At 41.0% G+C, this 23,687-nt stretch overlaps 2 protein-coding genes and 1 long non-coding RNA gene across 12 annotated transcripts in view; 2 read left to right on the top strand and 1 right to left on the bottom strand.

The window, feature by feature from the left end:
• The first annotated feature begins 3,004 nt into the window (after nucleotides 1-3,004).
• Nucleotides 3,005-19,910, top strand: LOC114594115 (uncharacterized). Of its 2 annotated transcripts, XM_028723319.2 has the most exons (12): nucleotides 3,005-3,109; nucleotides 3,339-3,423; nucleotides 4,627-4,760; nucleotides 6,504-6,594; nucleotides 7,517-7,595; nucleotides 7,727-7,841; nucleotides 12,430-12,614; nucleotides 13,258-13,412; nucleotides 13,995-14,157; nucleotides 15,128-15,283; nucleotides 16,746-16,913; nucleotides 18,346-19,910. In XM_028723319.2, the coding sequence occupies exons 4-12, from the start codon at nucleotides 6,506-6,508 to the stop codon at nucleotides 18,544-18,546; spliced, it is 1,311 nt and encodes a 436-aa protein (XP_028579152.2). In that variant the 5' UTR covers nucleotides 3,005-3,109; nucleotides 3,339-3,423; nucleotides 4,627-4,760; nucleotides 6,504-6,505; the 3' UTR covers nucleotides 18,547-19,910. The 2 variants fall into 2 exon arrangements, with proteins under 2 accessions (XP_028579152.2, XP_077782148.1); XM_077926022.1 differs by lacking the exon at nucleotides 3,005-3,109 and having other exon boundaries at nucleotides 3,116-3,423.
• Nucleotides 10,042-21,761, bottom strand: LOC114594119 (uncharacterized). Of its 5 annotated transcripts, none has more exons than XR_013392252.1 (3): nucleotides 21,687-21,761; nucleotides 13,229-13,339; nucleotides 10,042-10,521 (listed from the first exon to the last, which is right to left on the bottom strand). It is a non-coding gene; the product is annotated as an uncharacterized LOC114594119 (long non-coding RNA). The 5 variants fall into 5 exon arrangements; XR_013392254.1 differs by having other exon boundaries at nucleotides 13,229-13,336; XR_013392253.1 differs by lacking the exon at nucleotides 21,687-21,761 and adding an exon at nucleotides 18,124-18,316.
• Nucleotides 21,625-23,687, top strand: part of TPD52L1 (TPD52 like 1) — a 27,360-nt gene continuing 25,297 nt past the window's right edge. The window contains exon 1 of one of the 5 annotated variants that reach the window (XM_028723327.2): nucleotides 21,625-21,645. Coding sequence is in view for 2 of the 5 variants with exons in the window: in XM_028723322.2 (XP_028579155.1) it covers nucleotides 21,994-22,015 (22 nt within the window). In the remaining 3 variants the exon portion in view is untranslated. Of the gene's footprint in view, nucleotides 21,646-21,842; nucleotides 22,097-23,687 lie in introns of those variants that run through there. The other 4 variants (XM_028723322.2, XM_028723324.2, XM_028723325.2 and 1 more) reach the window with 4 other exon arrangements.

Raw genomic sequence — 23,687 nt, 5'->3', positions numbered from 1 at the left:
GGCACTTTCCCAAGAATTATAGCTGTTTCACACATTAGCATTTTGGTTTTCAAGAATGGTGGGCAGGGACAGTTTTCAATGTAGAGGAGATGTGAGCCAGCCATATAGTAAAAAGAGAAGTTGCTAAATGGTTATGCCAGTAGCTGTTACTTGAAAACACTCCACAAAAAGCCAAATAAGTGGGTACACCTGCTTAGTCAGTGTTTGCTTCCTACTTCAATTAAATGTTTTATAGCATGACACACATACATTAAAAAATATGTTCATGCCTTGCACATCAGCTCAATTGAGCATCTGTGTAGAATTTTGTATTAATTTGACTTTTCCATCCATCCTGGTAAAGGACCAAAACTAAATATGTGAAAATAAGTTTTGCTCATTTAAATAGGAAGCAATTATTTGCTCAGAAAGGGGAAGAGTAAAATAAGGTATGGCACGGGATGGTTGTGATAAATAAAATATTAATTCCCCTCCCTTCCAGAGCTACATTTCATTTCCAATGTGAATATGATACTAAGTTTTAAAATGTAGCTTTTAAATTGAAAAGTACATTCTCAGATTAAACAGTCAATTGAATGGATTTAAAACTGCTTTTTACTGCACTGCTTTAGTCTTGTTATTTTTTTACTTTTATACAATTGATCTGTAATTCTTGTAGCACTATGACACTTCATAACATAAAGCTGTTACGCAAAGTCATTCCCTCTACCTAAATAACCATTTCAATATTCCAAACTAATTTTTTTACCTCTGTATGAGACTTCAAGCAAACAGATCTACAACTTAGTATTCGATATCTAATTTTTTTAGTACAAAGTATACACCAGTCCTCTCACCAAGCTTCTTTCACTGAGGCAATTGTTCATACAATCCAAAGTGAGGATTCTGGCATTACAAAACACAAACTGCTCCTTGTAGCAATGGTGTGGCCATGAACCATTGTACTAGCAGTCTTCTTCCTACAGTGGTACCTCGGGTTACATACGCTTCAGGTTACAGACGCTTCAGGTTACAGACTCTGCTAAGCCAGAAATATTACCTCGGGTTAAGAACTTGGCTTCAGGATGAGAACAGAAATCGTGCTCCGGTGGCGCGGCGGCAGCAGGAGGCCCCATTAGCCAAAGTGGTGCTTCAGGTTAAGAACAGTTTCAGGTTAAGAACGGACCTCGGGAACGAATTAAGTACGTAACCAGAGGTGCCACTGTATATAATAATACACGGCTCAGTTTAAAAAAATATTCGGTTCCTCTCCATTTTCATAAGAAATACCTTTCTGGATTGCATGATAGGTCCATCTAGTCTGGTCTCCAACAGCATTTAGCTTTGCAAGCTCACAGGCAGGGCTTGAACATCATGGTCATTTCTTGTTGGTTGTCCCAGGTAATACAACATTTGTAAATGGAGGTTCCATTTACCTATTTATGGTTGCTATCAGTGGAACAGCCATTTGAAAACAATGTTTTGTTTGTGGTGGTTTAGATTAAAGTTTCAAAGTACTTAAGTAGCAATATGTTTCTTATACACGTTATATCTGTGTAGGAGCTTGGCAAACAACAACAAAAAATCCAGTAGCATACTCAAGGCAATATTTTCCCAGCAACTTCCTAAGCAACTAGGCTGCTAATGTTCATTTTGTACATCATGTTGGCTTTAACTTGCATCAAAAACACTTTGTAACATATGCCTGGCCTTGTTAAGCGAGTGCCTTTTGTTTCAAGATGGCCTAAACACTGTCTTTTGTTGTCTTTTGTTGGTGCAGAATGTACTAGTACTGTTTAAATATGTCCTGGCACATGGATCTAATATCGTCATTAGGTAATACACGGGTTGTATGTGCACATGTATACAAAACTTAGAACACAAGGAATAGCATTCTCTTGCCGTATGTCCTGCTGGACAGGACCTTTTGAAATTAAATAAAGTTTCAACTGTTTTGAAAATTGGTTACTTTGCTGCTGATAATTTATGATTGTTATGTACTACATTTCCACTCTGAAAACCTCTTTATGATAAGCAGTTTCAGAATAAAGTGTTGCCACATGAAGACCAGAATCTGCTGATTGATAATCCAATTGCTTGAGAATGCATTCCATTTACTGTTTTTATTAACGGTGGTTTGTGATAAAGATGAAAGGAAATGGGACCATAATGACACTAGAAATTGTGTAAAAATAAATAAATATGAATTTGACCCCAAAACTGTAATCTTCCGGGTGTTTAGTGTCTAGAGTTTGCAAATATATTTATAGTGGATTTTTTTTAATTTGCACGCTATTGGATTAAGGTATCTCCTAGAAAACGTTGAGCTAATAAAGTTTTGAAGAAAAAACAGATATTGCCTTGACTTTTCATTGGGTTTATTTTATTATAGCAGTATTACTCTATATATTGTAAGCCACCTGATGGACTTGCCTGGAAAAAAACAGCATATAAATATGAGCCTGGCTGTAGAATTATAATGTCATCCTAGCTAAGTAGTACTCGAAGGCAGGTGTAAATATTCCCAGGTCTGCTTAGATCTCCTGCCCTTAACCAAGCACTGTTCTGATCCTTTTTCTGCAGCACCAAGTAAGCATCGCCTACGGGTTAATAATAATTCTTAGTTATTTTCCATCCCGCCAGGAGACCCCCCCAGGGCACGTTGCAATCTGCACTTGTCCACCTATAGAAGGAATGACTTGGTGAGATGTGCAGCCCTCGCTTTTCCGCGGCCAGCTTCCTTTAACTTTTCCTAAGAAACCTTTTCGTTTGGAGAATTTCCACGTTTGCTCTGAAAAGGGAAAGCTTGGGACTCGGAGCAGGGCTTCGCTTAAGGCAGGGCTTGGGCGTTGGAAAGCCTTGCAGATGGAAGGGAGCGATTTCCAGGCAGGCTCGGAGCAAACCCACCAGTTGGCCTATCGCCTGCAAGAAGCGAAAGGGAAAAGCCTCGCAGCTGGCGTTCCCATGGCTCGCAGCTGCTCGGAGCAAGACGCGCCAATCAGGTGCGTCGCAATCCTCCAATCAGCGCCGCTGCTTCCCAAATACGAGCCCGCCCCTAGGAAGCGCCGCTTGGCGGAGCTGTTTCCGGAGCTTGGGTCGCCATGGCTACCGGGACCGCCGCTCCGGCGAGGTGAGGCGAGGCGGTTCCTCCCGGGGCGCTTTCCTCTATGGGGAGCCCTCGGCTGAAGGGAAGGAAAAGCCCTTCGCTGTTTGATAGGCAGCCGGTGGGGGCGGGGGCAGATTCTGCTCTCCCTTGAAACCCGGAATTTGGTGCGCCGAGGGAAGTGGGTTTTTTGTTTAGTTCTTGTTTCACGTTGCAACCCGCTTTTGCACAAACTCGCTTGTTACTCTTCTTGCAGTGCTGGAATAAGCAGCTGCGCCGTGAACTCCTTGATGCCACCTGCCTGAAAAGGGTAACGGATATTTAGGACAGGAATCGCCATGGTAAAATACAACTGTGCTTCTAACGGTTATAAAACTGCCCGGTTATATTAGCAATCTTAATATTTTCCTCTGTGTTTTTTTAATTACACCACCCCACCAAATACATCCTTGTGATTATCCTTGCTGTAATTATGATTAAAATATAAAAGTGTTTTAAAAAGCGCGCGCGCGTGTGTGTGTATGTGTATGCTAGTTTTTAAAATGTAGAATGGAAAAGGAAGCAATTTTCAGTGATTATCCCTCCCCACTGTATCTCCGTCTGCACCCCCGCCCCACTTTGCTCTGGAGGGAATCTTAACCCTCTAGACAAGATGAGGACTTCGAGGGGTGACTCTCAAAAAATCGCTGCCTTTCCTGCTCCACTAATGGAAGACTTGCTGTGAGATGAACACTCAGAGACACACCGATAGGGAAGGGAAGGGAAGACTTTTATCCAATCAGCAGCACTTTGGGACCTGGGATCTAATAAATACAGCCTTCCAGATCTCTTTATCTGGTCCCTGGGACTCTTCCCAAGCCACACCCCTTCTCAGACCACAGCTCCTATCCCCAGGCTAAATCCCACAAGGGCACAGTTTTATCACTAGCATTGGACCCCCAGAACGTTGCCTATGAAGAAATGTGGCCTCTAGGTCGGGTCATTTCCCCACCCTGGACTTGACCAATGGAAAACTATGTACTGCGCAATTCTGTTATCAGTTTCCTGGGTGTAAGCCAGTGGAACTTGCTCAGTAGCCTTGTACAGGATTGCACTTGTAAGTCTTTTAGTGTACCTTGCTAGCTAGCATGGATTCGTTTCAACCACCATGTTTAAAGGTATCATAGTATTTTCTGTTTTCCATTGAGAAATGACACCATTGTGCTAATGTAACGTGGTTGGCAGGAGTGACTGAGTAGAATCTGGGAGACAGATTCAAAACCCCACTTAGCCATGGTCACTGGGCCGTGTGAGAATAAAAATTGAGAAGGGTTGTGTACACTGCCTTTAGCTCCTTTGTAGAAAGATGAGCTATAAATGTACTCATTATTATTGTAATTTTATATCCTGCCAGTCTGCTCAGAGGAGGCCAGGATGTCATAATAAATTATGCTATTTTCCTTAATACCTTTTCAGCTAATGTAGACACATTTTTGGGGAATCAAAAGCTTTTGGTGTTGCAATTTTTATTTTATTATTTGCTGAATTTTTATCCTGCTTTTCAGACCATTATTGCCTCCCATAGTGGCTTTCATCAATACAAAGGAGAAACAGACCCTGTCATCGGACTTACAATTTAAAAAGTCAAGACACCCAAGGAAAGAGGAGTGGTGGAAAAAGGAAGACAAGGGACGAAGCAGTGAGCTACAATCATTTATACTCAGTTCATGCCAGGCTGATCTCCCCTTGCTGGTGTACTTGCCTGAACAGCTGGTGAAATTCATCATCATGCAAGCATTTCCCCTTCCCCCTTGTGCTGTTCTGGGGGTTCTCCTGAGCAGATTTGGGCAAGGTGTGGGAGTCAGGTTGAACTTGGGGGACTGGCTTCCACTAGCTCAACAACTTAGGTGAATCTGGCCCATTGACTCTTGTTCCTTGGCCAATGGTTGGAGCCAAAGTGTCATTTCCTTTGCTTCTGCCATCCCAGGGCAGCTGTCAGCTGAAGCAAAGTGCTTGCTTGCTTCCTACATTCCTTCCTTCCTGAAAGAACAATCTTCCTTCAGCTGCTCTTTCTCTGGCAAATAGATGGGACCAGGTTGATCTTCCCCTTGCCTTGGTGCAACTTTCTAGTGGCTCTGTGTCCATTAGCTGGTGGCAGAAGCCAGAGAGTACTTCCCTTCTACTTTCAGATAATTTGAGATAATGTGGAAGGTGTTTCACTCTTTCTTCAGTTTTTGTTTTTTTATTATTATTACTAAAATGATTTGGGGGGTGGTTGGCTTCACACTAATTTCAGCTTGCTTTTATGAGGTGAGAGGATCTGTAGTAATAAGGAGGCCAGGTGGTGCTGGAAACTGCTTTCTGAAACAACCACTAATTCAGTGCAGCTTTCCAATAAGGCCAACTGTCTAACGTATTAAAGTATTTCTGTTGTTCCCTTTCCCTCCCTCCCCTCCAATTCTGTAATAACCTGAACAAAGAGTACCTTATATACCCATAGAACAGCTATGCTTTTATAGACTCCCTCTGTAACACTTTGTTGTTTAATACTCTGCATTGACTTTATTCTGACTTAACCCCTAATGTGCTGTTCTGCTTCATTTCCAGCTTTGAGGTAAAAAGAACTATGGAAGGATAGCTATCAGCATACATATTTGCTGGTGTCTTTGAACCTATAAACACTACATTGGTGTAAAGCTTATTGATTATATTATTTTTTCATGTAGAAGTGAAATATAAGGAGGATTATCATACACTTTTAGATCACTCAGGGCCTTATGTCAAGATATGCAGTAGTGCACATTCTCAGTTTGTAGCTAGGTTCCTTTAAAACCTGTTTGTGAAATATTTAGATGATTTATATTCAAAGCAATAAAATCAGATTACATCTAAATACTTCAACTTAATTTAGCTGGGCTTTGTTAGTATATTCATTGTAGAACACTACAGGATATTTGGAGAATAGTTCAAATATTTTCTTGAAATACTGCCACTGGAACCTGTCTAGTTAATCTGTCAGGTATCATTTATATCCTTTACATACAGTGCACAGTGTTTTTGAACAATGAGGACATATCTCTCAGTCTTGATAACTTGAACTGCAATAGTATGAGATGAAGGAGTTGGAAAAGTGGATCAGTTAATTTCTTGAGGCAGTGTGTGCTCTGATGTGCACAAAGTTCTCCTCTTTGTGAGAATTTTCTCATTGATTTAAACAGAGGTCAAAGGGAATAAAAGGGAAACTTAGCAGAATGCATCATAGGTCATGTTCGTCATTTCATCAAAGTAGTTGTTGGAGAAGTCAGGCATAAAATGTTAAATATGACTGTTGAAAGCAGATTGTTTCATAATAATATTTTTTAAAAAATATGCATAATAATGATTTTATTCTGCTTGATAATTAAATGTTCTACGAAATGAAAATTATTTTGTTTGGTTTTAGAAATGGAGAATTCATCTTCAAGCATAGAATCTGAATACATCAAGAACCTCCAACAGCAAATTTACTTCCTTGAACTGGAAGCTAATTTTCTATATCCTGTACCATTAACTAAAAGCCAATCTATTAAATAATCACAGGAATGGAATACAGGAGTCCCCACCCCCCACCACATACACAAGAGTTACGTTCCTGGACTCCACATGAATACATTAAATCATGTAAAATAGGGAGGGCACTATATAGAGAGGGTGGAAAGCGGGTCTCCCTCAGCAGGTCCCCACATGCCTTCCTCAGGTGGCGATGTGCCTTTGCACATGCATGCCCTGCCTGCTTCTGGTGACCAGAAAGTTGAGCTGGGAATCAGTGACTGGGTGGCTCCAAGTGCCCAGAGCCACTGTGGGGCCTGTTGGTGCTCTCCCTGTTAGTCTTGAAAGTTGCTGGAGATGGTTTCTTTTTATCTATTTTGTCCCCCATCCCCAAGAAATAATGTTGCTGCCTGCTTGTGGGGTGGTGAGGGCGACGGCGATGATGATTGGAGGACAGGCAACTCTTGGATCCTGCCCAAGGAACAAAATTGACACAAACAAGGGAGAGAGGGAAGGGCAGGTGGGTAGAGGTGCAGAGTGGTGCTGGCCCAGAGGAAGAAAGCTAAGGAGCGTACGTGAGTTGGGGCAGCGACACACTCGAAGTAGCCATGCAAACTGTATTTGCCCACTCTTCAACTCTCTCACTTTTTCTGTGCCATTTTTGCCTATTTCCTGCTTCAAATCATTTATTTGTTTAGTTTGTGGTGACACACACAAACCTAGTTGCGGGTGTACAGAATTCATATAAGTCGTGGTGGGGTGCCTGTATTGAAAATAAATACTTGAAAAGGAACATTGGAATGAATTATTTCATTTTTATGGTAGCTGAATGAAAGCAGCTTGACAGTTTTCTATTTTAAAATTCGACAGTTTTCTTTTTTAACATTAATTTCAAATTGCATTTTATCCTTAACTTGCTGTCATCACTCGTGATCAGGCTAAAAAACACACCAAACTGCAACCTCTCATTGCATCTGAAAAAGAACAAATGCTGCAAAAGCTACAGGTGGTTTTTCTTTATTATCTCTCTAGTGGCATAACCAGTATTTTCCAGTTGAACATGTAAATCTTGCTCCCTTAGTTAGGCTATCAATGTACTGTAGTAGTAGTAATAATAATAATAAATATTGTTCACAGGAATTACAGTCTTATTCTGATGGCCTTCAGCTGGAGCTAAAGAGAAAAGAAAGTGGTTTGAACATACTGAAGACAGAGAGGGAACAACTTAGTAACCAGATCAACATGGCTGATGGTAATATTTAATTTGGTGTTATTCCTGTGACCAGAGCTTTTCTGGGTGGGTGGGGTGTTACTCAAGGGTACACAGTACCAACACTCTTTTTTCCTAGAAAAAAAGCTCTGGTTAAAAGTGTGGCACTTACTGTAAGAACTTCATGGTGAGTACTGGCACCCTTTTATCTAGAAAAAAAAAAACACTGCCTGTGTCTGACATGCAGTCTTGCTGTCTTCTTTCACCACAGCCCTCAAATTTTTTATTTTTTATACAGTAAACAGTGGGAAATTCTGGAGGCTTTTAGCTTCTGAACACTATGAGTAAGGAAAACCCTTGGCTTAATGAGTTGGCAATTGTGGGAGAAAGGTCTGTTGGTAGACATAACACCTAGATACATATTCTATAAACAGAGCAAGCCTAAATTCATTTTCCAGAGCATCTCCCAGTGCGTTTCCGAACACAATTCAAAGTGTCGGTGCTGACCAAGTCTTAAATGGCTTTGGTCCAGTATACCTGAAGGAGTGTCTCCACCCCCATCGCTCAGCCCAGACACTGAGGTCCTCCTCTGAGGGTCTTCCGCTGGTTCCCTCACTGCATGAAGCGAAGACATCTCTGAAGGCAGCCCTGTATCAGATATTTTATATATTCTGAAAGCCACCCAGAGTGGCATGGGAAACCCAGCCAGATGGGTGGGGTATAAATAATAAAATTATTATTCTTATTATTTATTTAGGTAACATTTAAGATAAAAGAGAAATATGATGTTAAAACGTAAATAATCCAAATAGCTAATATCATTGAAGAAAGGTTGCAATTTTGATGAAGACAAACTAGTACTTTTCCTATTTAAATGACTATTACCTTGGCAGAGGAAGAATGGAACATGGGCATAAACACAAAACCGACTGAGTTTCGGGTAATCTGGAACTATGCTGGATACATAATTTCCTTGTTAAACCAAACCTTTTTAAACCACTGGACCTTTACTAGTTCTGAAGAGCCAAGTGGTGCTTTATATTGATAAATCATTACACAGAAGGTGAAAGAAGCAAAATATTTAATAGGGAGCATGTGTAAATATAGATAGAAATGCTGCATTTTTGAAGAGTGAGGTTCAGGGTTCCGACTCCCTCCCACCCCGTGCTATTCTTTTAAAAAAGAATACCACCACCACGTGGTGAAAGTGTGTATCACTACTTCAAATTATGCCTTCAGGATAAGTATAGTTTGTTTCCAGTGATGGAGTTTATTGATTATCCTTTCTGTAATGTAATTGTATTTTTGCTTTCTTTAATTCTGTATTGCTGCCAATGGAAGGCTGTTTTCATGCCTAATTGTAGCTTGGAGGACGGGATCTTTGTAAAGAATGCAGCTGGAGAGGGAAGAGGTAGCCTTTCCTTCCCTAGTTACAGTTTCCATGAATATTACCTTCCCTTTGACAATTTTGCTTTAAAAGTTGTCTCTTTCTCAAATTCACTGAGATAGTAAAGTTTATTTATTTATAAAACATATTTATATATGGCTATATGGGGTGTGTGTGTGTGTGTGTGTGTGTGTAAGTGTAATCAGAGTGGTTTACGACAATTATACATGAAATCATACAGTAAAAAAATGTATAAATTTCCAAAATCCGAGATCAACTATTACACAAGAGCATTTTCTTAATTTTCAGCATAAGCTTGGCAGCATAGAAAAGCACAACATTGGTCCCTGCAGAAGTGCTGTAGGCCTCTCCATAAGCATACAGCATCATGACTTACAATGAGCATGCTTTGACTACTGTTAAACTATATTTCAAGCCTTGATTGAGAAACAAGTAGTCTCCACAAACACAAGAATTTCATGAACTAGGATATGTTTGCATTCTTGAATTTAATGTGTAATTCTGAATTTATCTGCCTTTTAAATACTATCTTTGTTTTTTATTTCTCTTTCTAAAAAGCAGCATGTATCTTTACTTTTGCTCAAGAAGTCTTGGGGTTTCTTCTTGTTTTCCATTTTTAATACTGTTTAATATTCTAGTTTTAATATCATCTTACTGCTTGTTCAAAGATCTTTTTACACACTCAAAACTAGTGTTTTTCTTAAAAAATGGTTAGGGGCACTCTCATTTTCCTATTCATATTGAAATACTGCCCCTCAATGAGGCCAAACTTAGATTCACAAAATGTTTAGGTGTATGCATACTCCTGCGCCCCCCCCCCAAAAAAAGCACTGCTCAAAACCATAGTTTTATTTATTACATTTTCCTTTTGGTTTACTTTCCCTTCTCCCCACCTTCTGCACTATTAACTTTGATACATGTTTGAGTGGTTCCTGCAGCTCCTCCTGCCTAAGGCACTTCTTTTGACCTTTTCACTTTACATCCATTATCCAGTTGAGCACATCACTTTGTATGATTTTAAGTGTCACACTATTTTGGTGATGTATACATTTCTTCATTGTATCTCCTTTCTTGAAATCATCCCTATCCAAAGGCAGTTTCGGATAAATGGCTTTTCTTTCTGAAGCCTCACATTTAGAATATGAATGCAAAATGCTGTGTTCTAACTGTCCAGTAATTCAATTCAGCCCTTAGTTTGAATATCAACCTTGAAATTCCTCTGCTTTTGAGATTTATATCTTTGAGCTGGAAAAGTAGGTCTCTAGCTCAAAAATGTCATGACTGATGTTGACTTTGATGCAAATTATCGTCCCCCTGGAAACACAAAAGTAACACAGAAGAATGGTGTGGTTTTTTAACTTATTTCTGCGATCTATAATATTATATGCAGTTGACATTCTGTATTATTATTTACAATCCTCCACCACTGGTCTCCTGCTTCCAAGCAGCCCCCTTGTTGGCCCTGTTTTCTTTTTTTGCCTGCAGGGCAGACACCTAAACAAACAACTTAATTTTTTTCCCAGCTTCGCTTTTTCTCCTTTGACAAAACTACTAGCCCCGTGCATTGCTGATACACCATCTACCCCTTCACTTAATCTCTTAACTGTTGTTGTATTTACCTGAGTTTGGATCATTTCTGTAAAATATATTTTATTAAACTGTGTCAGTGGCTGGCTTTAGCTGGCTGCCTTTGCTCTTCTGTTCTGTTTTTTTGTAATACTGGTCACACCTGTATGCATTCAGCCTTTCTTTAACAAGGAATATCTGTATGATAATGGTTCAATGATGAAGACTTTTTTGAGAAGTAGGCCAATAAAAAGGGGAGCAGGAATAGAGTGGTGTGATTTTTTTCAATGATGTGGGCTTTGGGAACAGTATCTCGAGAATTATACAAGTTACGATTCATGAAAATATAGTTACTTGACTGCAAGCTTTGTATCACGCTTTGAACTTCAATTTGTGCAAGCATGCAAGCTTCGACAGATGTCACTTTTTTGCTCACTTTTAATGAATTTCGTAACCATCTCTACCCTGGACATTATAGTAATGTAGATCTGCATTCTGTGACAGAAAGAGAAGCTTTTAAGGTCTCCCTAAGGAGCACATATGGTAACACACAATACATTTAATGAATGTTTGCCATGAGTAGATCGGGCAGATTATTCACAAAAATAAAAAACAACACATGAGAAAGCCATTTCCCATTCCTGGGGAAATGACGTTGCGGGCTGGGAGCAAGCCCTACCCATGTGCACAGGGCGGGATAGCCCCAGCGCCACTGGGGGGTCCTCGGCCATGATGTCATCCTGGGGGCATGGTGCGGGCTATTTAAACTGCCCGCAACTGAGGACTCTCGCCCTTTTCTTCCTGCTCGCTCAGTTCTCCCGCCCTCCCTCCCTAAGGTTAGGCTCATTATCTCTTGACTTTACTATGGACCTTGGTTGGTCGCCTGTTGAAGGGGTCTGGTAGGAATTTTTTCCACTTGGCAAATTGGAACCAGCCATTTGGTTTTTCGCCTACCTCGTAGCAAATTGTCACAACTCTGTAAGGTTTGGCGGCTAGGCATTGGAGTATTTGGTTGAAGGGGAGGGGAGGTAGTGGCCATCACCTACCCCTCCTAATTCAAGGTTATTCCGTTAAAGGAATCCGGGGGGCATGGTCTCTGTCCGAAGCCCCAGACAGGGGGCTAAGGCCATGGCACGACCCCTAGCGGTGACCCTGAGGGAGTTCCTAGTTGATGTGTGTCAGCAGGGCTCACCCTACTGGTGGTTAACCCTCCCAAGACTTCCTGTGAAAAGGCAGGAGTCGGATATAGTTGTGTGGTTTCCAATGCCCAAGCCAACATCACTCATATTCTGTAACCAATAAAGTTGTGGCCTTTTTCATCCATTAACCCAAAATACTGTTTCATGTGTCTTTATTCCAACATCCCGGGAGGATTTGGGACCTTGCCATGCAAAGAAATTGGGGGTCCCCACTTCTCATTCTGAGCTCTTCTAAATCCAGCTCTAATGATATGCTTAAAAGAAAGCAGCAATGAAACTTTTTGATTTGGTTACATTTCAGTTAGTGCTTCCTCAAATGGTGTGTCAATTAATTTGACTATGGAACAATAGTTGGACTTCTTTTTTTAAGTGTTCTATTTTAGGCTTTAGAAATAAATTCCTATTGATGCTAGCAATTGGAATTGGAATTTTACATTCTCCTCCCTTCCTCCTTTAGAGTGTCATTCGAAAGAGAAACAGGCTTTGGTAGAAGAAATCATAGCACCAAAGAGAAAGAAGGAACAAAATGACAGACAGATGTCTGCAAAAGAGGTAGAGATACTGCGTGCTCAACAGGAACTAGAGCAGCAACAGATGAACCTGAGTAACACAGAACATACTATCCTTGTACTACAAGCAAAGGTAATCTGATTACTTTGTTTCTAGCAATTACTGCAAATACCAATATGATTATCATTGTAGTCTGGCAGAGGAGGACAGCAGTTAGATATCTCACACCAGAGGTGCCTATATGATTCAGACCAGAGTTTAGGAAAAGTGACCCAAAATGTCTTAAATGAGTCAACCAAGCAACCGGCTACAAGGGGAGGTCAAAGCCTCAAGACTGTTACCCAATCTGGTTTGGGGGATATTACACCACAGTTATGGAGATACTATTTCAGTCTCGTTGCTGAAAAGAAGGCCAGCTTAGGCATCTTATGATGTTGTTGGTGCCTAGAATTAGTCATCACCATATAAAAACAGATGACTGGTGTTGATAGAGCAGGCCATCTGTTTGGCTGTGTTCATACAAACTCAATAAAGCAAGAATCCCCCTGTATAAAGCCTTCAGTTGCTTGTGTGTGTGTTTTACTCATGCTATATCTTTGGACTCTTTTTGGTGAAAGGATCCAGAAACTTCATCTGCACACATGATGTTGTTATCTGGGAAACTGCAGAATGGCAACCATTTGTAAGCCCCAAATATTGACACATATTCATGCAACCAGGTTTGAGCTGTGATAACCTATACTTACCTTCTTTCACCTGTTGAAATTAAATCAAGGTTAAGCAACGGTCAGAACAGCAGAAGGCGGTGGAGTTGCAGCTTTCTGAAAAGAGGCAGGAGTTATTGAAAGTTCAATCTGCTGTGAATGAAATGGAAGATAAGATCTTTAAGAAAACAGCAGCGATGCAAGAACAAATCACTCACGAACTACGGTATCAACAAATGAATCTGGCAGATTGTGAAGGCTAGTAGAGGTAGCATTGTTTTAAACTCAGCAAATATCCACAAAAGTTACATGACTATCTGCCCACTCATGCCTTTATTCATAATCGGTTGCATCCAAGTAGCCTAAAAGAAATAAGAGCCAATTCACTTCCAGCTCTTGACCCAGTCATGAAACATATTGTCTCCCATATGGAGGACCTGCCTTACAGTTTTGAAACTGCTGTGATTTAGTAATACAGTTTCTGCTGCAGGAAAGAGAAAGTTTTGTCTTTGCAGAACTTCATTTCGTAGCCTGGAATTGGGTACCCCAGCACACAAGGGACCAGGCTTCATCCATGTGTTTGGAGAGCATGCTTATCAGTTGATTATTGCTCTTCTATTATAACCCATTCCTTTATCTGTTCAAGTGTTTCTTTGATTTGATTTTTTTATTTTTTTTATTGTGGCGACTTATTTTACTGTGGGTTTTAATTGTTGTGAAGCTGTCTTAGGAAGTTAGGTGTTCCTTGAATCAAAAAGCAGGATATAAATGATTGGATAATTAAAATGTGCATACATTTTCTGGTTAGGAATGAGATATCTCTCCTTCATCAACAAATACGTGAGAGAGAGCTACTAGCAGAACAGGATCGTTTCTTAAGAAGTAAAATGGTGGGTGATTATACAGCACTGAACAAGGAAAATTCTGCACTGCGGTCCAGGCTCTTGGAACTTACCAGACAAACAAACATTGTAAGAAAAGAAACAATCTAACCAACTGATATAAACTATTTGCAGAGGATTGTACATAGGAGAGTTCCTGTTTTTCAACACATTTGTGCTTGGAAGTTGCCAAATAATTATTTTTTATAGTTCATTTGCATAAACCAGTAAATAGTTGACGAATAAAGAATCTGTAAATTCCTGAAAGCCACTGATAGAAGTAGGCCAACTGAATATTCATTCTTCCTCTATCTCTCCAGGGGTGAAAATGTTACTACTTTTAAAATACATCTATGTCATGCAAATTAGATTGTGAGATCTTGGTATAAATAATTTCCTTCAGTGTTTAAATAACACTCTGGGAAAATAATAATAATTATATAATATCCCTTGAGTGTTGAGCAAAAGCATAAGGTTAGGACAATTCAGACACCAAGAAACAAGGAAAAGAAAATCTGAGTGACCTGAGTGTGTTTTCAAGGGTATTGCATAGGAAGAGCTGGATACATTTATTCACTGCACCTGATTCTCCCGATTCCAAACAGATTAAAGACACACAGAACTTGTTTGGATTTGAAACTGATTCTTCATTTATCTTCCTAGTAGACAAATATGGATGTGTATCCATTGTGAGTTGTGCTTGCCAAAAAAACAGTCATGTAGAAGACTTGTGCTCTATATTTTTCCTATTACCTGTTTTAACCAATTTCATTTGTACAACTGGTTAGGTACTAAAAGCATGTGCCTCCTGAGCTGTCCTTTGTTATAAGTGCATGCTTTTCCAAACCTTTTGCTGGGAGCTTTCATTAAGGAGGCCAATTAACTAGGAGCTGTAGGAAGTTAAAGCCTGTGTAGGCAGACATAGGAAAGGGTCCAGCTACACAACTGAATTATTTGGTTATTACTCCAAATGCCATTGATCAACTGCTGTGCTTTCAAGAACTGTACAAGATATGTAATTTCATGCTTAGTTCACCCTTCCTTGTATAACTTGCTACAGGAGAAAGCACTCAAGGAGGAGAGCTATACACACTCTGCCAGCATTGCTCAGTTTCTTACTTTGAAAGATCGTGAAGAACATCTGCATCAAGAGATCAAGAGGCACCAAGAACTCCTGAAACAGGAAAATAACATCTTCCAGGATTTTGAGGATAAGGTTGTATGATGCTAGAGATTCTCTTAAAGGTAAAGGTACCCCTGCCCGTACGGGCCAGTCTTGACAGACTCTAGGGTTGTGCGCTCATCTCACTCAAGAGGCCAGGGGCCAGCGCTGTCCGCAGACACTTCCGGGTCACGTGGCCAGCGTGACAAGCTGCATCTGGCGAGCCAGCGCAGCACACGGAAATGCCGTTTACCTTCCCGCTGGTAAGCGGTCCCTATTTATCTACTTGCACCCGGGGGTGCTTTCGAACTGCTAGGTTGGCAGGCGCTGGGACCGAACGACGGGAGCGCACCCCACCGCGGGGATTCGAACCGCCGACCATGCGATCGGCAAGTCCTAGGCGCTGAGGTTTTACCCACAGCGCCACCCGCGTCCCAGAGATTCTCTTAGTGCTTTATAATTCTGAAAATGAGCAATAGGACTAATTTCTTAGCAGGTTCATTAGAACACTAATCTAGGCATAAAGGGATACTGAAGGATTTTTCCTGACTGGGTCAAACTGTCTTCTTCTTTCTTTCTTTGGGAACCACTTGTGGCCAAGTAAGATTTTCTTCCATAAACATGGTCTTAACGGTGTGTTCTTAAGTGACTGTGGTGGCCAATTCTGGATCCACACATTCTTTCACAGTGCAGATATAGGTTTCTGGCCGGGAGTTGATCACGGTGAGGATTTGCCAAACGTGCCTTCCTCTTAGCTCATTTTGTCCCATGTTCATGCTTCTTCAATTCTATTACGCCTTTGGTAAAGGCTATTATCCAATTGGAGTGCTCGCAGGCCAGTGTTTCCCAATTATCTATGCTTATACTGCATTTTAAAAGATTTGCCTCAAGAACATCTTTAAACCTCTTTTACGGTGGCGCTGTGGTCTAAACCACAGAACCTAGGGCTTGCCGATCAGAAGGTCGGCGGTTCAAATCCCCACAACGGGGTGAGCTCTCGTTGCTTGGTCCCTGCTCCTGCCAACCTAGCAGTTCAAAAGCATGTCAAAGTGCAAGTAGATAAATAGGCACTGCTCCGATGGGAAGGTAAACGGCATTTCCGTGCACTGCTCTGGTTCGCCAGAAGCAGCTTAGTCATGCTGGCCACATAACCCAGAAGCTGTCTGCAGACAAACGCCAGCTCCCTTGGCCAGTAAAGCGAGATGAGTGCCGCAACCTCAGAGTCCTCCATGACTGGACCTAATGGTCAGGGGCCCCTTTACCTATTGTCCACCAGTATTTTGCTTTCAATTCTTAAGTTGGGAATAGAGTAGTTGCTTTGGCAGACATCCGAACCACATGACCAGTCCAGCCAAGTTGATGTTAAAGAATCATTGCTTCAACACTGGTGACATTTTCTTTTTCCAGTACACTGACATTAGTTTCAGAGACAAAACATTTCTGAAACATTTTTATTTTGATACTTTAGTCTAGAAATAAACTTTCTGGTTTATTTATTGTTTGTGGTTTCTAACAGATTAGAATTTTGGAAAAAGGAAACACATCTTTTAAGTTAAGCATTGCAACAATGAGCAGTCAAGTAACTGAAGCAAGAGCCTTGTTGGACAGAGAGGAGCAGGACAATGTTGAACTAAAAAGAGACAAAGTTCTGCTGGTCGATCTTGCATCTAATCTACAGAACCAGGTAAACTCTTTTATACAGTCTATAATGAAGCTGCGGATCTGCAAACAAAGCCATTTTGGGCTCAGTTGGAGCCCAAATAGATAATTGCTATGTATATATAAGAACATAAGAAAAGCAGATACCTCTGTGAATCCCACAAACAGAACATGAACATATTAATGCTTGCTTGACATCCCCAGCGATTAGTATTCAGAAGTGTACTGCTTGTTACCAGAAGTAATATAGTCATGACAAATATGTAAACATGTTATTTACTGATAATTTGGGTACATTTGCCATTATGAGCTTCCCTTGACAAACCCTACTTTATTTGATGATGTATGTGGTGGACAATGCATCATCATTATTTATATAGCACTATCATTGTGTATGGAGTACCAAAGGACCATACCCCCAAGGTGGCTTAGAATGTAATACTTGACATAAATAAAATAACAAAGGGAAGGGAAGGAAGTGGAAGCAGGTGTAAGTGAGGGAAATATGCATTTATATAATTTGTACATACTTTATGAAGTCTGAGTAATCCTTACATTGTACTCTTATGTATGTTTATTTGGAAGTAAATACTATTGAATTCTGTGGAAGTATTCCCAAGAAAGCATGCATAGGTTTGCAGTCTTATTATAAAACACAAATATAACTGCAAACCTAATTTGCTTTTGCTTGTAAGCCTAGGGCCAAACTACATATTATGCTTATGCATATCATGATGCTTAAAAATGTGATTAGCACCAGTCTTTCCTCTTTTAAAAAAAGCAGCTGCAGGCAACCCAGTCTGGATTGCGACCACAACGTAAGGGAATTAACATTTTCCCAATATACTTAACTGACCTTGCTATCCATTAGTTTCATCCATTTGTAGACCTCTTACTTTTTTCTTTGTAAGTAGGCTTCTTACTATTAATGAATTTCTAAGCAGTTTACAATAAGGAAAACCCAGATACATGATTAAAATATACAGATGTACCATAAGCCCAATTTCAGATGATTTACATTGAAAAATCCAAATACATAGACACACTATCCATATCTATAATAACTATATCTATATAACTAAAATTGGAGAAAATTTCTAGGCAGCATGGTACGAATTCCCAATCAACATAAAGCTCACTATTCACAAGCCTTTCCCACAATATTAGTCACACCATCCATTCGAAAAACCACTGCAGCCATTCACCACCTGATACAGTATGTCTGTTTGCAGCACCTTTTGGGCAAAAGGTTGCTTGAGAGGTGATTTTCAGGAAAGAGGAATGGGTTAAGCATCCTCCAGTTGCTGCAGCCCAGATTCACTGTGCCATTTCCCAAGCACTTCCTTTTTCCTTGTCAGGAAAGAGAAGAAACAGGTATTCAGTGTATTTTTTAAAAAATGTTTGCTTAATATTTGTTCCTAAGGAACATCTTTTCTTTCACAATTTTCTTTCTTTAGCTCATTGATAAAGAAAGCAGTCTTCTACATACTTCCAATAAGATGCTGCAGCTGGATGAAGCAATATCAGCGTTAAAAACAAGGCATGTGTTACATCAGTCTCTTGAATCAGAAAAATGGGATAAAATCTCCAAAATGGCGAATTCCATGAAGAAACTCAACAAGTCAATGACAGATGTTGTAGTCAAAATGGGAAAATAGGAATCTGGTATTGTAGATGGGTTTTGATGTCTTAGAATTTTGAACACTGATGAATTTAAAACATTTATATGGTGTCATGTGACCTAGACAATTAATAGTAGAAATTGGCTCCCCTACATTTCTACTGTTAGAGGTGTCTGCTGGATCAAAAGTTCTTTCCACAAGCAGAGTGGCACACCTGGGTTTCACCTACAATGTTTAGGGTTTTTCATCTGTTTTTGTAGACCATCATATAATTGAACATTTTGTATGTCCTCTTATATGTATATAGTGTGTGTGTGTGGTTGTGTGTGACTTGCTCTTCAGTGCATCATATTAGAGCACCTTCTGATGGTAGTCTTAGCATATCTTAGTTGATATGGTCCAACTTAAGCATTTCCTTGGCTGGTTGTTTTATATGGTAATACATTGATCTTTATAATTTATATATAAAGTTTAAGCACTGATACCTTGCCAGCAAAAAGTTTTGGTAATCTGTAGATGAAAATCCACTGGCTTCTATGACCCTTCTATGTTTATGTTTAAATGTGTCTGTTTAAAAATATGTTAAAAAACCCCAAAACCCCACATCTATGGTTCTCAAATGCATCTTCCTATTCCCACATAAATAACAAATCTCTACTTTATCCCAGGTAGAAATGCAAATTGCAAAGGAGCCAACTTGCCCAAGAAAGCAATTAAAAATTTATATTCCACAATAATTCTGATTCAAAACCAGTTCACAGGCAGATTTCAGGAAGATCATTACACATGTATAAATTGAAGGATGCCCTAGGCAGCTATATGATCTTTCACACTTTTATCTGTAAGAAACAAAATTAAGATGCAATATGAAGTTTGCAATGTGCAGTGTTACAGACTGCTTTAGGCAGTTGCTCATTTTAGACCCCCCCCCCCACCTAAGTAATGTTATGCCTTTTCCCTCCTTTAAATCAAGAAAACTCATGTCACCAAGCGTCAGCAAACTTTTTCAGCAGGGGGCCGGTACACTGTCCCTCAGACCTTGTGGGGGCCGAACTATATTGGGGGGGGGGGGGATGAACGAATTCCTATGCCCCACAAATAACCCAGAGATGCATTTGAAATAAAAGGACACATTCTACTCATGTAAAAATATGCTGATTCCCGGACCGCCCGCGAGCCGGATTTAGAAGGTGACTGGGCCAGATCCAGCCCCCAGGCCTTAGTTTGCCTACCCATGTCTAAACCCTTTCAAGGAAAAGGTCTTAACTATTTGTCCCAAGGGGAATCTGCAGTTATGCTATTGATATTCATCCTCTTATGTGTATGTCCATGTAAATGCCACAATCCAGACAGTGACTTGATATGAACCTAAGTGGGACATATGGCTTGTTTCCCTTGGGGGGAAAAAAACCATACACAATACAAAACATGTTTTTAAAATGCCACTATCACAAGTGGAGAGTCCAGCTTTACACGTGAAACTAGTTGTGAGCCTTTGGAGATATAATACTAGTTTTCTCTGCTTTTCTTCATAGCAGGTTCATTGTTATTATATTCTGAGCTTTATTGTTATTTTTCCCATTTCATCATATATGAGAAATTACAGTTGGAATGTGCTTGCTCAAAGTTACCGTATTTTTCGCCCTATAGGACGCACCGTCCCATAAGGTGCACCTAGTTTTTTGGGGGGGAAATAAAGGGAAACAAATTATTTTCCCCCCAGGCGCGGGGCTGGGGCAGGGGAAGCTCGAGCTTCCCCCGACCCCAGCCCCCAAACAGGCAGCTCTCTGCAAACTGTGGGAGTGCTCCCGCTGCTTGCGGAGAGGTCCGCGAAGCCTGGACGCACTGAGCTGAGCGCGCACAGGCTTCGGCATGCAGGCAACTCTCCGCAAGCAGCGGGAGCCCAGCGCTGGGTTCCCGCTGCTTGCGGAGAGGTGTGCGAAGCCTGGAGAGCGTGAGGGGTCCGTGCGCACCGACCCCTCTCGCTCTCCAGGCTTCAGCGAAAGCCTGCATTCGCCCCATAGGACGCACACACATTTCCCCTTCATTTTTGGAGGGGGAAAAGTGCGTCCTATAGGGCGAAAAATACGGTACTCAGTTCGCCTGAAGCTGATTTAGGATTTGGTTGAGTCCTTTAACAGTTAGGAAAAAATGGGTATAACATGTATGTTCATATGTTTGCTTTACACATGGATAAGGTTTGGTTAGGCTTTGGGAATTTACAGAAATAATCAGAGAATGAGAAAAGTTGTGTGCTATCCTTTACTGATTTACTACATGGATTATTATTACTATTATTAATTAAATTTGTATACTGTCCTTCATCTGTAGAGCTCAGGGCACTTCACAGCATAAAAATACAAGGAACACAAAGCTGTAGTTATCCTTACAATGAGACAGAGTGGTTAAAGGGATAGCTGCTCATGCAAGTGAGGATCACAGCTGAGTCTGTCCCAGATTCAAACCCGGCTCTCTGGCCACACCACCAACAACAACAATAATAAGAAACAAACAATTTGCACCCTGCCCATCTGGCTTTCCCCAGCCACTCTGGGCAGCTCACAATAGAATATTAAAAACATGTTAAACATTAAAAACTTCCCTAAACAGACCAATCACTGAAGTTTCCTCATCTGTGCACTTATGTATTTGCATTTAAACTAACACAGCCACTTTGCAGTCTTAACAGTAACAACATCGTTATAAAAACATACTGAAGCAGCAGTAGAAAACAGAAGAAACTGCCCAGCCGATTCCAGACATAAGCAGCAACAATGACTCTCGGAACTAATCAAGAAGGAAGATCTACTGGAGCAAAATTACCTTCACTAACTTTCTAAAAGTAAAAACTGAGGGGATTTGGTGTGCCTCTTCAGAAAAGGAACTGCAGCTCCTTGCTAGCATGGACTCCCTCAGAGAACTTGAGGCGGGGAGGGGAGTATGAAGTGCAGGACCTGCAGGAGCAAAAACAATCTCTCCCTTGACCTGGGTTTTAAAAAGCCATTCTTAGAAAAAACACTTTAACTAGAAAAATGGGGAATCTATGAGCCAGGCTGTTGAGTCCTTTTTCACATTTCAGTAGTGGGTACTACATGCAAAACCATTAGGCGATAGTACATCTGAGGCATTTTAAACGTACGTCTCCCAGCTGAAGGTCGCGCGCGCCTCCACGCCACCTGCCCGCCGCGGCGAAGAGAAACGTTGACCACCGCGCAGCTTGTCACGTGTATAAAAAGCGGCCCCGAGGGCGGGCGGGCGCGCGTGGGTGCTGGGCGGGAAGCGGGCCTGCAGGTGGCGCTGTATCGAAGCGCCTCCCCGCGCGCGAGCGAGAGGGAAGGGAGCCGAGCGAGCGCGAGCCGGTAGCGGCTGGCGATTAGCGGGAGCAACAGTCGCGAAGCGCGGGAAGCGGCGCAGCGCTCGAGGGGCCGAAGCGAGTCTCTCCCCAGCCGAAGAAGCGGATCCCAGAGGGCCCTGAAGGGGGAAATGGAAGCGCAGGCGGAGGAAGGTCAGTTCCTTCGGCGGCCAAGCGGTTCGGAAAGGCGCGCACGCCGCTCTCCTTTCTCCTCTCAGCTTCGCGCTCGGTGATGTATCTATACTGTATCTATATCTATATATTGGAGTGGGGGGGGGGGAATGTTTTAGTATCCACACCCCACCCTCATTCTGCATGATAGGAGGTAGAAAAAGTTTTGAAGAGACCTGCATGGCAAAATTTGATGAATTTTCTGTGGAAAGTGGGAGGCCCACTGTTATTTCTTTCCTGTGGATCGGTAGAGTTATGGATGGCTATATATATATATATTCTCAAGGTACATTTTTGAGTGCTTCGAGCAAAGGTGTCTTGCTCTGCTGTGATTCGCTGCAGTCGGAGCTGTTTCCTGAGAATCAAAACACAGCTGACCACCTTGAATGGCCGGTTCTCTTCTTGTCCCTTAACAAACTGCCACTTTTGAACCTTTAGAGAAACCAGTAAAATCGCCCGCCCCCCTCCACTCCACTTCTTTCTCATAAAGTGCAATCTGATAAGCCAAATAACTGGAGTGTTTTAGTGTGTGACATGCTTGCATGTTGTGTGCATAGTAACAGCTGTGGAGCACAATCCTGAAGTTGAGTCCCATTGTGTTCAGTAGAATACATTCCCATGTAAGCATGCATTGTTTAAGCTGCCATCCCAGTTACTTTCCAAGCAAGATCCATTCGCCACCACCCTGAGCCAGTAATAATTCTATTGTCATTCTTTCTCCTCCTCCTTGCACTTAGTGTATAATGTTTCAGTAATGTGTTTTTAAAACGCACCCTTTTTGTACACTAAAACAGCAACAACAGCAACAACTCCACACTTGCATTTTCCACTAACATTTTTTTGTCCTCTTCCTGGGATAGGAGTGCTGGTTACCTGTCGCTCACAGAACGAAAGTTTCTTTGTTGACTCCGAATGTAGTGAAAGCAATAAATATTTAGTTTAATTAAAGGCTCTCATGGGCTTTGAGGATGAAACAGCTTTCACAATACCTTCTGAAATTTTATTTTGCTAATGATCATCTGGTTGATATATAAACCATCTTTCCATGAGGGTTATTGCAGTATTATCTCCCTAGGGTTTTGCTTGGATTGCAGCATAACAAGCTTGGCAATTCAAAGCAAATATACTGTTGTAATACTGCCTAAATATCTACTGCTCCATAAACCTTATTCCTAACCAATAGTTTTCTCTGTTTGCTGTGTCTATGTACACATCAGATTTATGGCAGATTTCATGCATTTCAGCTCGATATGGGTAGCATTAAAATGTTTGCTATTAAAGGAATATCTAGTAAAATTAGAGCTTTTCCATGCAGCATTTGCTTCTTAATGACCTCTGTCCTCACAGTGGAAAGTATAATCCTCTTCTTATGACTCGGTCAGTCGCATGCACACTGCTGAGTTGTTTCTAGGCCTAGTAATCACAGCAGAATGTTCTCTACCTTGTATTTTTAAGTGAAAAGAAGCACTCTTCCATCTCATTAACATATCTGAAAATGTTTGATTTCATTTTCTTGAGGGAGAAATGTGCATAAACCTCTTCCAACTGCTTTATCACAGGAATAAAATTTTAGAGCCTCCTTGTTGATTAAATATATATGCTAGTAATTTGTCTCAAGAACAATGCAAGTGGTGTTCTTTAAAATTGACCATTA

The sequence above is a fragment of the Podarcis muralis genome, chromosome 3 (assembly GCF_964188315.1).
Source record: "Podarcis muralis chromosome 3, rPodMur119.hap1.1, whole genome shotgun sequence".
Lineage (NCBI taxonomy): Eukaryota > Metazoa > Chordata > Lepidosauria > Squamata > Lacertidae > Podarcis > Podarcis muralis.
The sequence above is the reverse complement of the archived record's forward strand: the minus strand, read 5'-3'. Positions and strand labels throughout refer to the sequence as shown.